The following is a 17,784-nucleotide window of genomic DNA, read 5'->3' as shown; positions in this document are numbered from 1 at the left end:
GGTGGTACCTGTTAGGTAAGTAAATTGTGGTGAAATCGACCAGAAGTAGCTTACAGCTACACCATTCCCGAGCGGTGCTGGTACCTCATGAGGTGGGAAGTGTTAAATGTATGCCGTACAGTATCAGTTGTATAAGTTTATGATGGTATTATGCTCATATCATAATATCTGACCTCTTCATTATTAGCGTTCTGAAGAAAAAAAAAGTTTCAGTGACTCAACTACGGTACTTCAGGGGAGTGTGGCGAAATACCGAATCGGCGGTCATTTACAGAATCAACACCGAATTGGCACTTTTTAATTGGTAAGTGTTATAGATTTTATCACCATAGAGGTTCATACTCACCTAATTATTCGAAATCTGGTCAAATTTTTGTATTTAATTTTACCTTTTAAAAAATCCGGATTCACAGCAAAAACTAGCTAAAATTAGCGGAAGTGTTTCTCCTTTAGTGGAACAGCTTGCCTTGGCAGACTTCTGCTTTGTATAATTATTAATTTAACAAACAAATGCACTTATTTGCACTTTAAATCAGTATCTGTGCAAAACAGAAGTCTGTCAAGGCATGTTGGCGATCTAAAGTAGAAATACCTGCTAACCTTAGCACGTTTTCGCTCTGACTCCTAATATTCTATTAATAATTAAATAAAGCATAGTTTTTTAACTGAATTTCGGATAATTAGGTGTATATGAACCTATATGGTGAAGAATATAATATTTTCACAACAGTAGAGACTGCATTCCAGCACTGGGAACTTCCGACGAGCAGCCAGCCACCACTGCTTTCGTTTATTGTTATTGGCTGGTATACAGAGGAATAATTTCCCTACTGTGCTTTTGTCAGTGCACTTACACATTGGAACGAAACATTAGCAATTATTCCTCTTGTCACTGGACATTCTTAGAGGTCAGAAATAAGCACAGTGTATCCTGGCTAAACGTTAACAAAGCAGACTATGCTGCCTCAGTGTGAGTCGTGACGTCACGACCAATCACAGGCCGTTTCAGTGTCATGTGATTTTTCGGCTACTTTATCTATGATTTTTTCATGTTTCTGCACATTTTTATTGGAAATAATGGTTGACATAGTTATTTTCTGAGTATCTTTTACCCATATAAGTATCTAACTTCAAAAAAATTTTGACCGGAAACTCGTCCATTGTCCCATCTCCCTATTTCTTCTTCCATAAACAAATATTAGTTACGGAAGATTCTCAGAGCCATTTATGTATTTATATAATTATTTACTGACTTACTTGTTTAGTTGGTCAAGAAGGAAGAACAAGGAGGGCAAACTGCAGACGCTTCCCATGCCTTTTGTCCTTCTTACAGTTCAAAAGCCGAGTCACAGGAGAGAACCGACAGTAAGTTTGTATATCTAGATCGTCATTTTGGGGGAAGCAGGTGGTCCATTGGTTAGCACGCCCACCTAGGAACCGAAAGAACCAGAGTTTGATTCTTGAACTGGACAGACTTGAGCAACGGTGTACCCCCTTCCCCTTGTCACTGTTCACCAGGCATTACAGTTGGAGACCTGAATATAAAATCGATAATGGGGGAATATTGTTTTTTTTTATAATAATAACTAACCATCTGTCTTAATGACCCTTGTATAGTTAATAGGCATTTATCTAAGTCATCTTCTTGTCTTCTTACCACAAACTTCAGTAGCCCTTTAAGTAAGAACACACGTATATACAGTGGCCATGTCGTCGCCAGAAATTTGTGTTCAGTTCAGGGGAGATTTTTACGCACTGGGGAGGTCAGATATTGTTTTCATTAGCTCCGTCCTTATAAAAGATCTTCATTAAGCTTAGTTAACTAGTCTGGTGGTGACCTGGATAAAACAAAGCAAAAACGATCATCAAACTGAAAGAAGTAACGTGTCCAATACTAAAGCACATTTTAAACTTATTCAGCAATCTCCAAATCATCTTTCTAGGCATAACAGAGACTTTTCCAGTTGAAGGAGTCACTTGTACTATTGCGGTCAGGAGTTCTTAGCCACCCTCGTCCAGCCAACCCGTGTATGTGGCAGCGTCGCATTCACGAGCACAGAAGTTGCCTTCGATGCACTTCTGTCGAAAAATATCCCTTCAGCTTTGGGCTTGTACTAATGGATAAAGCAATAGTAATATTTACACTGAAGGTTTGACTCTGATATCACGAATATATCATACTGATTATTTAATAACTTGTTTCTCGTATAGAGCCAAGCAAGTGATAAATATGTATATTTGGTTCCACTCCATGACGTCCTGTAGGTTTGAACCAGCGAACACAGAGTGAACAAGTTCGAAACATTCATTTGTTAACAGAAGAGAGAGAGAGAGAGAGAGAGAGAGAGAGAGAGAGAGAGAGAGAGAGAATAGTGGGTGCTAGTGAATTTTAGAGGAATGAGGTGGAGAAATGAGGTGCTCAACACAATTAAACAGGGATTTTTCCTTTCGTTTCGGTTGGCTTTCTATGCCTAAATGACTAAATGAAGGTAAATTATGAAATATAATAACTGGATGACGAAGTGGTAATAGGGTCTGGGTAATGGTTGTTTGGTCCAAGGTGTGCAGAGGTAAGCCTAATTCCAGGCAACGGTCGCTGTTAAAAGTTGGATATTTTAGGTCCCACTTATTTTAAATATTCCATGTATGTTTACAGTACGTGTGTGCCCCTATGGACCTATTTTCACCCCATGAATATTATTAGCAATGGACATTTTCACCACTCCGAGCACAATCCTCCATGGATCTATTTTCCTTAATGACTTTTTTTTTTTTTTTTTCAAAGACGCCTACTTTTCTACGTAATTTATTTTCCCACGAACTAATTTTCCCCATTGATGTATTTTCTCCCCACGGACCAATTTTTCCGTCGACCTTGAATCTGTCCATGGATACAGGTTTCCTGCATGGTCGTATACCCATGGATGTATTTTTCATAAATGAACCTATTTTCCCCATAAACCTGTTATCCGACGTGGTTATATCACCCACTGATGCGTGCAGTTGCAACAGACCTCTTGACCAACAGACGTATTGCACGATGGACCTGTTGTAACCCACTGGATATATATATATACCTACTTCAGCATAATTCCAGAATAATATCCCCTGTGGACCGATTTTCCGGACACTGAACTCTTCCCAACTCGGACATTAACTCATATCACCTAGTCCCAGTGGCCTGTTTTCCCACAATCCGTCCATCCACCTACACACCCACCCATCAACGCACATACCCACAACCTTACTCAATACAGAATGTCTCAAAAGTAGGACGACACAAACCCGTCTCTTGCCTTGTCCTACTAGTAGCCCCACCACCCACCCCACTTAATGCACGAACCCCACTCCACCCCACTTAACCAGCCCAACAACCCTTTCCCCTCCCTCTCGCCCACCCACTCCACCTAATCCGCCTGTGAAACAACCAGCCTACGCTAACCAATCCACCCACCCAGTCACCAACCTACCAACCCGCATACCATGCTCCACAAGTCAGATGACTCAATTCAACACAAACACACACACACACACACACACACACACACACACACACACACACACACACACACACAGGCGGGGTGGATTTCCTTACACGAAAGATGAGTCTCACCGCTTAACTCAGTCTGTCGGTAGAAAATAGTACCGGGTACTCTTTACAGGGAGTTTGCCAGGCCGTAGATAAGGGGCTTCATTCCGGCTACATACACATGATTTTATGCGATATGAGTAAATAAGGTGCTCGAGCTAAACAGGGAATTTTTCCTTTGGCTGATGAAGGAGTTTAATCCCACGATAACGTCTCGTCGGACATAATGAAGGATGGGTTTTATTCTGGGTAACGCCAGTAGACTTTGTCAAATGATTTGGCAGGCCGCGTAACTTCTGTTAAATGCCTTATGTTCGCATTTTTTTTCTCTCTCTGGTGGTTGGCACCTGGAGATTTTTGGCAAACTCATGAGTATTTTTCTCATTAACTGGATATCTCTCTCTGGACAGAGAGGCAAATTACTTTCTTAAGCACAGTTTTTTGTTAAACCAACAGCATTTATCTCTTAATTCATCACTTCAACGAAAGCAATCCTAAAAAAATTTATCACAAAGCAATGAAAGTTCTAGTGACTGATGGAAGAAATAATCACACTGCGGCCTGTTTTCAATGGATCACAGAAATCCAGGGTTTCTCACCCCTTGCATTTCCCTGCGCCAGTCTGCCTCCACCTCATTATTCCAAAATTCACAGGCGCCCACCATACACGCTCTCTCTCTCTCTCTCTCTCTCTCTCTCTCTCTCTCTCTCTCTCTCTCTCTCTTCTGTTAACAAATGAATGTTTCGAACTTGTTCACTCTGTGTTCGCTGGTTCAAACCTATAGGACGTGTTGGAGTGGAACCAAATATATATATTTGTCACTTGTTTGGCTCTGTACGAGAAACAAGTTATTAAATAATCATTATGATATATTCGTGATATCAGAGTCAAACCTTCAAAGTAAATAGTACTATTGCTTTATCCATTAGTACAAGCCCAAAGCTGAAGGGATATTTTTCGACAGAAATGCATCGAATGCGACGCTGCCACATTCACGGGTTGGCTGGACGAGGGTGGCTAAGAACTCCTGGCCGCAATAGTACATTCAGTTAACTTCCACAGGGTGTTCTGATCTTAATAAATTCGTGTGGCAGCAGCAAGATTAGAACATTCGATCCAGTGACGCCTTTGAAAGCCTGTCTTTTTCTACTGTATCTTCAGAGGATATTATGCACACGAGGGGAAACCTTTGGAACAGGGGGTTTGGCTATAACATTAATCAACCCCTCCACTACTACAGATCCATCCACATTTGAACAAAACTTCTTGCAAAGGGAAGAAAATCCGTCCTCGGGCAGAAAGGATTAATGACAATCGGGAAAGAGCCTTCAGAGAATGTACGAGTATAATTGGTTTATGGGTTGAAACCTTGCCCTTGCCCTTTGACCTTGACCATTCACCATTCCTTGCCTGACCTACAACAATTCCACCAGATTTAGTCTAAATCAAATCAAAGTGTTTGACTTGACCTTGTTCTGCGTTCTTGACCTTTGGCCTATTATTCTCAAGAACAGTAGGTCAGTCCCTCGGCTGACTCTCGGCCCATCCGCCAAGTTTGGTCTAAATCAGATCCAAACAGTTTGAGCCATAGTGTTGACTCACACACACGCGGAGAGCGAGACAATCCACCTGCCATAATGCCACATATATGGATGTAAAAGTTAGAATTATAATACTGATACGGGTAGAATTAATAAATAAATAATAATAATAATAATAATGAAAGAAAAAATATAAGTGGCAAATGAGAAATACTGATAATTGTAGAAGGTGTAGAAATAGACCACAGGGCAGTGTTGTTGGTGGGAAGAGACTTATCTATCTTTTCTATCTATCTGTTGCCAGACGCCTCAATCCCGTTCGGGGTGGCCACAAACAAATCGCCTCCACGTCGCCGTGTCCCCCGCCATTTCACTGCCGTGCTCCCAACTCACACCCCCCTCTCTTATATACCTCTCCACCCCATCCCTACATCTCATCCTCGGCCTCCCCCTCCCTCTCCCTCCTCCACCTCATTCACATACACTCTCTTCGTCAGTCTTTCACCCTCCATCCTCTCCACATACCCATAAAAAATGATCAGAGGTAAACAATGAAAGAAAAGGCACGAAAAAACACATGCACAGCAAAGAAAAACAAATACAAAATCTTACTGACGTGCTAGGGATTTTGACTGAACCAAAGTTATATACAAGCCCGTTTATTAATACTGAGAGCTCCAAGGACGAGCCCCAGTGTCTTGATAAATGATGATAGGATACGGCTGGCTTTTCTGTATCGTTGCTGGTTACACGTTGTTAAGTAGGATGCAGTCTTATCACATTTAATAACTACAGGTGTTCCATTAACGACTAGTTCGTTACCTGGACCTGGAAACACTTTTGGAACCTGAATGTAAATCAATTGGTTGCGTGTCTTATTCTAGGGTAATGTTTGGGTGCTTTCCTTCTCAGTCACACTTGTATGTGTTTGTAATTGTCACTTGCTCACAAAATACTGCTCTCGCATGTTGGGTTATATCCCGACACTTGTTTCTTCAACTGAAAATCACTCCATCACCAATTAATCCTTCCTCTGTCCTCCTCTTCCTTTCCGACTTTATGATAAGCCCTACAACATTTTGGGTGCTTTCCTTCTCAGTCAGTCCATTAACGTAAGTCAGGGAATTTATAGCCCGGGTAAACCTTCGCCCAGCCAGTTTTAATAACACAGCCGATAATAATGATGCTGCAAGAACATGCTGGGACAAGCTTACCCAACATCTAATAAAACAATAGTAACCTGGTCTCCTGTCCATTTTGCATTACATAATGCCTCATTTGTTATTGTAACTGTCGCGTGAGTACCTCTCCCTCCTCTAGGACCATGTTGCCTTGTATTTATTTGGTCTTTAATTATGTCAGTCTTGTATATATGATATTTTCCAACACATTGCCTATTATATCAAGTAGCGAGATGGGACCGTAATTTATTATAATTATGTGATAGATCTTTGCCTGTTTTATGAACTAATATAATCGTAGTAGTTTTAAGTCGTTCAGGATAGTAACCTGCTGGTACTGTAGCATTAAATATATTTTTTTAATGCAAGGAAGAAGGAACCAAAGGCCAGGAGCTCGCAAACCGTTCCTTAAAAAAAAAAAAAGTACAAAAGACAGCTAAATTCAAGACCTGTTCATTTCGAGATTCCCGGACACAATGCGTCTGAAAGACTAGAGATCATAGGAAGTAGGAAATACAGACAGAGGGAGACAGTTCCAGAGTTGACCTGTTGCATAAATGAAGGACTGGAAGTAACGGTTATCTCTTGGATTAGAGAGTTGGACAGAAAAGGGATGAGAATTTGTTGCTAGACGGGTGCTACGCGCCCGTCGTAGAGGTGGAGGAATGCACGCAGACAGTTCAGAGGAGCAGTGACCACCGAAGTAGCGATAGAAAAGAGATAAAGATGCAACAGTGCGGCGGAGAGACAGAGGTTGAAGGGAGCCAGTAAGAGGAGGAGGGTTAATGAGACGAAAAGCCCTTGACTCCACCCTGTTGAGAAGAGCTTTATGTGGGGAGCCTCCCCACACGTGAGAGTTGTACTCTACACAGGGGCGAATAAAACCCGTGTATAAAGTCAACAACTGTGCAGGGGTAAGGAAAGTACAGAGTCGGTTTACCACACTTAATCTCTTGGAAGCAGATTTTACAAGAGATGTAATATGATCTTTCCAAGATAAGTCCCGAGTGACTGAAACCCCACGCATGCTCAAGGATGATGCAGGATTAAGCTGGATATTATTAGACATCAGTGGGCACTCCTGTGGAAGATTGTGTTGAGTCTTTGATGCATTAAAAACAACAAGATTATTTTTACCCCAGTCAGAGATATGAGCCAAGTCTAACATTAGGTGTGCCATAGCCTCATCCCTTGTTTGTTGAAGTAACTGCTGAGATGGACGTTGCGAGAACCGAGTGGAAAGGTGAAGGGTGGAATCATCAGCATACGAGTGGATAGGGTTAGATGTACAGCTTAGAAGGTCATTGATGAATAAAAGGAAGAGAGTTGGTGATAGGACAGAGCCCTGAGGACCACCACTGTTGATAGATCTAGGAGAAGAACGATGGCCGTCTACAACAGCCGCTTTAGAACGACCAGAAAGGAAGCTATAGATGAAGACACAGATAGAAGGATAAAAACCGTAAGAGGGCAGTTTGGAAATTAAAGATTTATGCCAGACTCGATCGAAAGCTTTTGAGATGTCACTTTCGCCAAAGTCCCGAAAGGAGGATGACCAGGAGTCTGAACGGTAGGTGAGAATATCGCCCGTGGAGAGTCCCTGACGGAACCCATACTGACGATCAGAAAGAAGGTTGTGATAGGAAAGATGCTTTATGTTCTGCGGTGCCTTTAAGATGTTGGATGGTAAACTGATTAGCATGTTTCTAGTTATGTTATAAAATCTGGGTGCGTTTTCTTTGTAACTCCTTAATAACAGACAATTCTCTCCTGAATTCTACCAATCTCTCTGTCACGAGAGAACTGATAATAAGCTTGTATATTTAAACCACCAGTGGATCTTTGGTTAGTATGTCCAGTGAGGAGCTGAAAGAAACGGAGTATGGTTCTAAAACTGGTCAGAGTCTTCAACGTTTTAATTCCTCCATGTGCCTGTTCACCAAGCATTACAGTTGAGGGTTTGTATCTGCCACCGAGATTGGCGGGTCGTGCTGTCAGGGAAGATTGTGATTTAGTAATTGCTGTTTATCTGCCTTAACGACGCTTGTGGAGTCGGTAGGTGTTTATCTAATCCTTCTTCTTATCATGAATTTCATTAAGCCGTTCACTTCATACACACCTTTTGAGGATGTTCGTGTTATCTCCAGACGGTTTTATTCAGCCCAGGAGAAATTACGAACTGGAAAATTTTGATGTTGCCTTCACTAACTCCACCACAACAAGAGATCCTCATTCGCTGAGTACAATAGCCCGGTGGTGGCCAGATGAAAAAAAAAAAAAAATCTATCTATCTATCTATTGCCAGACGCCTCAGTCCCGTTTGGGGTGGCCACAAACAAATCGCCTCCAAGTCGCCCTGTCCCCCGCCATTTCACTCCCCTGCTCCCAACTCACACCCCCCTCTCTCATATACCTCTCCACCCCATCCCTCCATCTCATCCTCGGCCTCCCCCTCTCTCTTTCCCCCTCCACCTCACTCACATACACTCTCTTCGTCAGTCTTTCACCCTCCATCCTCTCCACATGGCCAAACCACCTCAGTATGTTCCTCATAACGCTTCCTATCACATCCACATCAACACCACAACGCTCCTTTATATCCTCATTCGTCAGCCTGTCTCTCCATGTGACTCCACAGGCTCATTGGCATGAGAGGGGCATCATGTCAAGGTTATTCTTATTATCCTCAGATGATTTTACTCTGCTAAGGAGAGACCTTTAAATATGGAGGATTGAGTTATAGTTTCCATTAGTCTCTCCACTACTAGGGTGTTCTAAACTCCTCTGATAGGAGCAAGATTAATGTTTAACAGTGGTAGCTGAGTGGTCACCGTTGCTGACTGCGAAATTGCTAGTCTGATAGCGTCATGGTTCGCATCCTGGTGCGGGCAGGGCATCACTAGACTCAGGTTAAATCTTGTATTAATAAAAACTTCTAGAAGTACTCTTAAAATTACTACTAAAAGTGGTTGTAGCTGAGAGTAGCTTCTAAAAGTTCCTCCTAGGAGGACTCGTAGTAGTAATTTCGCTCCTTCCATAAAGTGTTACCAACACAAGGAATCTCTGCTTAATATATTTAAAAAATTACCATTGCAAAGCCTTAGAGTATCAGTAAGTAGTTTAAAAATGAATAAAACTAGTTTTTATATATAGAAACAACATCTATTTGATCATATATTATGATTCTTTACGAATGTCGATAACATGGATAAAATGTAAACACATCGTGTGGTCAGCTGATCGTGCCTGCTACCATCGGGGCATCGTGTGCACATGGCACAGTGACCGTCAACAATGGCACAATTTCAAGATTCCACGGCTGCAGATAAGTTCAGGAGAAAGAGAAACTGGACGGAGGGAGTGTACGAGGGACCTTCACAAACCTCTTAATGTGTGATGCAGTTAGAGCATAGAGTGTTTCCGTTATCACATTGCTCACTGATGGCTGCGATGGTCCAAAGTCATCACAATTACACTGCTGCATTTTTCCAGTTGCAAGGTACCTAAGTATTATTGTATCAACACTTTCATCTCGGATGTGAGAGGATGGTTTCGATGTGTGGGCCTTTCCAGTACATTTCTTACTAAATCAGTAATAAACAGAATGCCCTCACGATCGAAACGGTACCTTCTTACACGTTCTTGATCATCATATTCCATGAATGCATCCTTCCGAGCTCGAAAATTTCTGCGTGGTGGGTGGTGTCGGTCAGCCATGGTCTATGTTGTCTTGTCTCTTGACGTTTTAGGGATGCAGCTACTGTGTTTAGTGTCACTAAAAATCTTACTAACTCCTTAGAAGTTCTTGTGAAGGACTTTTATTTTTTAGCGATTTTACGAGTAAACTTAGGAGTTGAAAGTAACTTTTAGGAGTACTTCTAGAAGTTAGGAGCCAAATTTCACTTTGAGAGGAACTTTTTACTCCTAGGAGTTTTTATTAATACGGGCACAGAGTAACACTGAGGGGAGGTAACTGTGGTAACCTGGATGATGCAGTGGCCTTGTATCCCTGAATATTGGGTGAAAAAATCGCCACAGGCCTAAGTTACGAAGATTAGCACCGCGGCTAAACGCCCGATGGCGTCTGCCCCCGCCTTTACCTTTAGTCTTAAAAAAGTGCAAAGCCCGCGAACTGTAATTGGTCTTGGAACTGAACCACTGATCTTGCTCTTTGACCTTGACCTTTGACTTGTCAAAATCGAATCGCTTCATCCATGTCTGATCCTCAACAGTTTCACCAGGTTTAGTGTAAATCGGATCAAAGAGGTCAAACATGGCCAACTCTTTGAATTTAATTGGACTTTCATTTGTTTTTTCCTCAAAACCGGTAGGCCAGTCCAGGGCTGACTCACAACATTCTCTTCAAATCTGATCAAACTATGATCCAAAATGTTTCAACTGTAATGCTCTCTCTCTCTCTCTCTCTCTCTCTCTCTCTCTCTCTCTCTCTCTCATACACACACACATACAGAGAGAGAGAGAGAGAGAGAGAATATACCTGCTGTACCTCATGCACACTTGGGTCACTGCCGACATTAGCAATAAAACAGGAATACTGGCCAACACACACACACACACACACACACACACACACACACACACACACACACCGATAAGTGGATCGACATTTGATCTTATCCTGTGACCTTTGCCTTTCACTGATTTTTCGCAGAATTCAGTGCATTCATCCTCACTCTACCCGTAGCCCTTTCACCAAGTTTATTCTAGGTCAGGTCAGCAGTCTTCAAGTTGGCCTTACGAAATAATCTTAATAGTTGACTTTGCCCTGTGACCATATCCTTTGACTGATTATTCTCAAAGTCAGATTCCTTTGCTCTTGCTTAACCCTGAACCATTCCACCCGGTTTGGTATAAACAGGAGAAAACTCTTTAAGTTGACCTTGCCATGCCACCTTCCACTTGACCTGTTGTTTTCAAATGCCTACCTTAGCCCCTTGACTGACCCTCAACTCTTCCAGCAAGTTTGCTCAAGAGCAGAATCAAAACTGTTTCAGTGATTTAGCTCACACAGACTCACGCAAGTCAAATTTTGACTTTCATCACTGACTTTGAAGTTTGATTTATTATTTTCAAAACTCAGTTCTTTCATCCTTTCCTTACCTTTAATATCTCTTTCACCATGTTTATCTATATCAACTCAGCGGTTTAGTTGACTGTGCCGTGTGTCCTTCACTTTTGACCTATTCACGCAGACCCTTGCTGAACCTCAACTCTCACGAAATTGGTGAAAATCACACAAAAATTGCTCGAATTTCACAGCTAACACACGCCAGCATGCAGCGTGCCGATCAAAATATAACACCCGCTCACTTGGTGCTCGAGGGTGTGAAAAAAAAAAAAAAAAAAAAAAAGTGCCCAATTCGAAATGATGGTAGGTTTCAGAAACAAGCTTATAAAATGATTACAGAAGCGTTTTGTTGGTGAGAAAAAAAGCACCTTAAGTAGAGCAGCTTCCAAACACACGAGTTTGTGACCAGGAAAACCATGCCAGAGTTGTATGAGCTGGTAAGTCAGACAGCTTTTTCTTTAACCCTCTCATAATCGGAGCAGCCCTGGTATTTTATTCAACTAACACCAGGCCATTTTATTCAGCTGAGAGTGAGACGCATGGGAACCTGAGATTTTTCATTCCTTTTCCTTTAGTCATGTCATGGTCGGGACAACTCTAGACTCATATTCCAGCTACTGACAGACGACTTGACTGAGCTACGATAGTCCTAGAGTTAATCAGGAGAGCAGAGGGAAATGTAGTTGGTGCAATGAATGTCTTGATATAAAACAGAGGACTGGGTGTGGAGGCTGCAAGAGGATGGCATGAAAGTGTGTTAGTACCCACATTAACGTATCAGTGTCAGACTTTGTAATGGTATGAATGCACGAAGTAGAAAGTAAAGGCAGTGGAAGTGGGACTATGCATGACAGAATGAGAAAGTAATAGTAGTGGATCTGGGACTATTGGGGAATGTGTGTGGAATGCATAGAAAGAAGGGGATGAGATATAACGCGATTCGCGAAAGATGTGGAGTAAGGAGCCTGTTGATAATAATGTAGAGGAGCGAGCTTAAATAGTATAGTCGCATGAAGAGAAGTTGTTGTTGTTGTTGTTGTTGTTGTTGTTGTTGTCGCACCAGGCTCATCTGAAAAGTGAACCCAGTGATTGTAGGCTTAAGTTGTCACAGCCCAGTCCACCATCCTCCTTCCAGGGGATGGGGAGTTAGTTGAGGGGCTTGTGTATAACCGTGTAGTTGATACGTAGTTATATCAGTGCCACCACATGAAGGCGTCCCTCTCCAGAACCAAGAAATGAGAAGAATAGGGTCTATGTGAGTGAGTTCGGAGGTGTTTGGAAATATGGTAAGCCACGAAGAAGCTGGATAGATAAGATAAATGTGTGAGAAAACAAGATATGAAGGTCAGTGAAGGTAGAGTTTACAGGGATTTTGCTGGATGAAGTATTTACGGAGGAGTACAGTCGGCTTCGGGGACCATGTTACCCTTTGCCATCCCGCTCTCACTCATGTGGCAGCGGCGTACTAGTCGTGTGGGTGGGAGGCAGACAGCAGAGATTTTTCGTATTAAGTATTGTGATACAGTACATCGACATATTAACATGCAGTCGAATGACCCACCGGGGATATAATATAATGTGGAATCTCTGTAAGGTGATGTGGTGTTACCCACAGTAAGGGAGGGGAGAGGGGGGAGGGAGGCAGGTCAGGAGAACGGGAATGCCGAAGTGAGAATGAAGCGGCAAAACAACTTGTGAACTGCAGGGTTACGAACACCTCACAGTTTACGATTACTAAGGCCTTGTGAGTTTTTAAGGCCTGGATGTCCCCATAACCTCCTACTCTTCTCCCCCTAGAGGCATGTAAGACAATGACGGAAGGGAGCTAGGACAGTATCACTATTACCCATTATAACCCAGTGGAAACGTGGGACAGCTTCATTCCCCTTCCCTTCCTCCCTTCGTCTCCCATTCACGGTGCTTCGATGCTTCACCACCTCCTCCTTTCACCTTCCCATTCTCCTGACACTCCCCCTCCCTTTTCTCCCTTCCCTTACCACACCCCCTCCATCATCCTACCTCTTTCACCTCGCCACCATTTTCTTTATCAGAGGCAGCATTATAAGTAACACCACATACCCTCATACAGATTCCCTATTATATCCTCTGTATTTCATTCAATCGTATCTTAATATGTCGATTTGCTGTATCACACTAGACGATAAATCTCTGCTGTCTGCCTCCTACCCACACGAGTATATAGTGCGTCGTTGCCACATGAGCCAGAGCGGGGTGGCAGGGGGTAACACGACTCCTGGAGCAGACTGTACATGGTAAGGGTTTGACACACCTCTCATTTAACTCCATTGTCAAGAGAATTACTCTGTCTGGCAGAGGTGTGTGTGTGTGTGTGTGTGTGTGTGTGTGTGTGTGTGAAAATCTCGAAGATACATGAACAGCTTGAGCAGATTTTTACGCTTGTGAGATGGCGCCACGATTGCTAGGGCTTGAATGACGTGTGAATGCTCTTCATGGCTCTCCTACTTTTGTATTTTCATTGTTTCTGTTCGTACCTACCAAAACCTTGGGCGGGAAAAGAGGTCGAGATGATGATGATGATATGATGGCACAACCACGACGGCGTCCTTTTCACTCTAGTCATGCAGTCTACAGATGAAATTATCCAAGGTTTACATATGGTCTTTATTACCCCTTCACCTGGATGGATGTAGCCTTCGTTAACTCCTTCACTTAAATGCCCTATTAATGTAAATAAAACTGGTCAGTAGCAGCAGGATAAACTGAAAATTGTATCCATAGGCTGGAAGGGTTAAATCAGAACTTCTGTTCCTTTTTTTTCCTCCGTCACTCCCCTGTAAGTCAGACAATTTGTGTGGTCTGTGTATCTGTGTATATGCTGGAAGTCAGATATTGTTATCCCCTTCTGGTCTAATCAAGGTTAAAGTACAAGTGAATACAAATGACGTCTCTCGGCTAAAAGGATCATCATCATCATCATCATCATCAGGAGCAGCAGCAGCAGCAGCCATTCCTTTTCTTCCCCATCAGGATCGTGAGGGTCCCGGGCTAGGGTATTCGGTCCCAACACTGAAGGTCAAGGTGACCAAGCTCACTCGACCCTGAGAGGCGCCACGTGAGCAATAAACCTCAACCATTTCTCAAGCGGAAACCATTACAGGCTTCATCCAGCTGGAGCACTGTAACCCACCAGACCACCAGTCGTCATTTGGTTATATGGTTGCCACTCAGAGTAGCAAATGGTTTCCTGGGTTACATGAAACCCATTGGTTGTCACTCAGTGTACAGTAAAGTCACCTGTAGACAGCACAACAACGAGTAAGTCGATGATGGGCGCCCCTCCTGCTACAATAATAATCTATCTATCTATATACTTAGGCTGCTTCCCCCAAAGAAAAGGAGGTGGCCGAGACAGGACAACACACTCCCAATTTACTCATCCACGCACACGCATTTGTTCGTATCTTAGACCCAATGGGAGAAGGGACAGATCCTCATCGCATCACACTGCACGAGGGTCAATTGCACGGTGCAATCAGCGACATCCGCAGCAGGACCCGGCAGCAGAGCTGGTTTAACCCTGCCACTTCATAATGGACCCATCCCCTTACCCGCACCTGACTTGATCCAAAGCTGATCAGACCAAATGCTGGAGAACATCCCCTCAGGGCTGCGCCACCATCAATTCATTCACAATTTCTTTCCAATCATTCCTATCACGCCCAACCACGCTTCCTTGCTCAACAGACATCCCTCTTGCATCTAACACTCTCTTCACACTGTCCATCCCATCCTATTCGTGGTTTTCCTCTCAGCCTTACAACTGTTACATCCGATTCAGTTCTTTTTCACCATTCGCACTTCATCCGTTTTCTCCATATGCCCAAACCATCGCAACACTCTCTGCTCAACTCGATCAGCCATCTCCCGCATAACTCCAGTTCTCCTTAGCACTTCATCATTTCTCACTCGATCCATACGCGCCACTCCACACATACTCCTCACACATCTCATCTGCATTACATTCAAACTTTCCACTCCACACATACTCCTCAGAGATCTCATCTCCAGTACATTCAAACTCTTCCTCTCTGCTACACCCATATTCCATGTTTCAGCCCCATATAACGCAGTCGGTAGCATTACACCCTCATACAGCGTTCTCTTTACATCCATTCTAAGCAAACAACATCTAAACACTTTTTTCATTCCTCCCAGCACCTTAACTACTTCATTTATTTTAACTTCACTTCTACATCTATTCTTCCATCCACAGCAACATGTGACCCTAAATACTTAAAACACTCTATCTCCTCAAGCACCTTTAAAACTATATTCATCCTCCTACCATCTACCAACCTCGCACACGTCATCACTTTACTCTTATTCTCATTTGCTCTCAATTTCCTCCTTGCACACACTCTTCGAAACTCCTTTACCAACTGTCTCAATCTCTCCTCCGAATCAGCCACCGGTGCAGTATCATCTGCAAACAGCAGCTGATTCAGATTCCACTCTTTACCATCAGCATTCACCAGACTCAAATCTCCACCTAACAGTTTTGGTTTTACCTCTCTTACAACACCATTCATATAAAAATTAAACAACCAGGGTGACATCACACATCCCTGCCGCAGCCCCACTCTCACGGGGAACCAATCACTCACAGTATTTCCCACTCTTACACATGCTTTACTAATTACATAAAAACTTATCACTCCTTTTAACAGCCTACCATCAGGTCCATACAATCTCAAAACAGTCCATAAAGCCTCCCCACCAGTTCTACCATACACTTTCTCTAAATCCATGATCGCCCAAAACACATCTTTACCTTTCGCTAAATACTTTTCACACACCTGTCTCACAGCAGACACCTGATCCACGCATTCCCTTCCTCTCCTAAAGCCACACCGCTCATCACCAGTCACTCCCTCCGTACCCTTTCTCTCTTAATTAACACTCTGCCATACACCTTACCTACAACACTCAACAGACTTATACCCCTAAAGCTAGTACATTCATTCTTATCACCCTTACCATTATACAGTGGAACCATACAAGCACTTGTCCAGTCAATCGGCACCATACCGCTCAGAAAACACACATTCAGCAATCTTACTAACCATTCAATAATAGTCGCTCCACCACCTTTCAGGCATTCCACATCACACCCATCCATACCTGCAGCTTTCCCTGTTTTCATCTCCTTTACTGCCTCATGCACTTCCTCCATTGTGATCAAAGCATCATTCAGCTCTCCCAACACATTTATTCCTTGCACCCTTCCATCCGCCACAATCTCAGCCTCCCTTTCCTCCTCCATATTTAACAACCTTTAAAATGACTCTGCCCATTTCATCCTTACTGCATACATCTCACTTGACATCCTTCCATCCTCTGCTTTTACTTGCTCTTCTTTCCCAGACTCTCTCTTTTGCACCCTTTTCACTTCCTTCCAAAACATTTTCTTAGTTGAAAATTCTCAGTTAATTGCCTACCCCTCCTCTCATATGCTACCACTTTACCATCATGCACAGCCCTTCTCGCCATATTCCTCTTTTCCTTATACCTATCATATGACACCTCATCCATCCTCTGCAGCCACACCTCATATGCACCACAGTAATAATAATAATAACAATGATAATAATAATAATAATAATAATAATATTATTATTATTATTATTATTATTAACCTGTACTCTCCCGGTTTTTTCGGGCCCCTCCACCCTCTGAAAACCCGATTAATTTTCGATTTTTTTTTTCTCTCAAACAATCCCTTTTGGTGAGAAACTAATAAAAATCACCAAGAAAGTTGCTCCCGTCACCCCTAAGTGCTCCTAAGGTGGGTCCCCGTCACCTCAGCCAGGTGTTCTGTGGCCAGGCTAGTCTGCTCCGTTTTCTGCAGTGGGAAGGAGGAGGGTAACTAATCAAAACCAACCTTAATACATATATTTACATTTATTTGCTACAAAAGTACATATACAGCAACACTATTGTGGTATATATATATATATATATATATATATATATATATATATATATATATATATATATATATAAAAAATGGGTGAAAATAACGTAGGTTCATAATGGTACTACCCATAAACCGCTGATTTCTGGCACACTTGACTAGCTGATGCTGTTGTTTCCACTAACATTCACTAGACTCTAGAGGAAGGTCTCACTCGTCTGTCTGCCATGAGTCACCAGCAAAATCTGAAAAATGTGCGTGCAATGTGCCTTGAAATTGCGAATTGTATGGTGTTCAACGGCGGGACCACGGCAGCTACCATGTACTGTCGTACAAAGTACGATGTCGGGAGGGTACGGATTAATATTATTATTATTATTTACTAGAACTCTGTAACTGTCCTTCAGACAGTCACTAGTCTCCACCT

The 17,784-nt window shown here is 42.7% G+C and overlaps 1 protein-coding gene across 1 annotated transcript in view; it reads left to right on the top strand.

The window, feature by feature from the left end:
- Positions 1-17,784, top strand: part of LOC145393370 (alpha-L-fucosidase-like) — a 104,288-nt gene that overhangs the window by 541 nt on the left and 85,963 nt on the right. Inside the window, exon 2 of the mRNA XM_080267468.1 lies at positions 11,779-11,838. Within this exon, the coding sequence (XP_080123594.1) occupies positions 11,779-11,838 (60 nt within the window). The remainder of the gene's footprint in view (positions 1-11,778; positions 11,839-17,784) is intronic.

The sequence above is a fragment of the Coenobita brevimanus genome, chromosome 24 (genome assembly GCF_032717465.1).
Source record: "Coenobita brevimanus isolate Jiangsu-jjx chromosome 24, ASM3271746v2, whole genome shotgun sequence".
NCBI lineage: Eukaryota > Metazoa > Arthropoda > Malacostraca > Decapoda > Coenobitidae > Coenobita > Coenobita brevimanus.
Note: the sequence above shows the minus strand (reverse complement) of the source record. Positions and strands in the feature narration are given on the sequence as shown.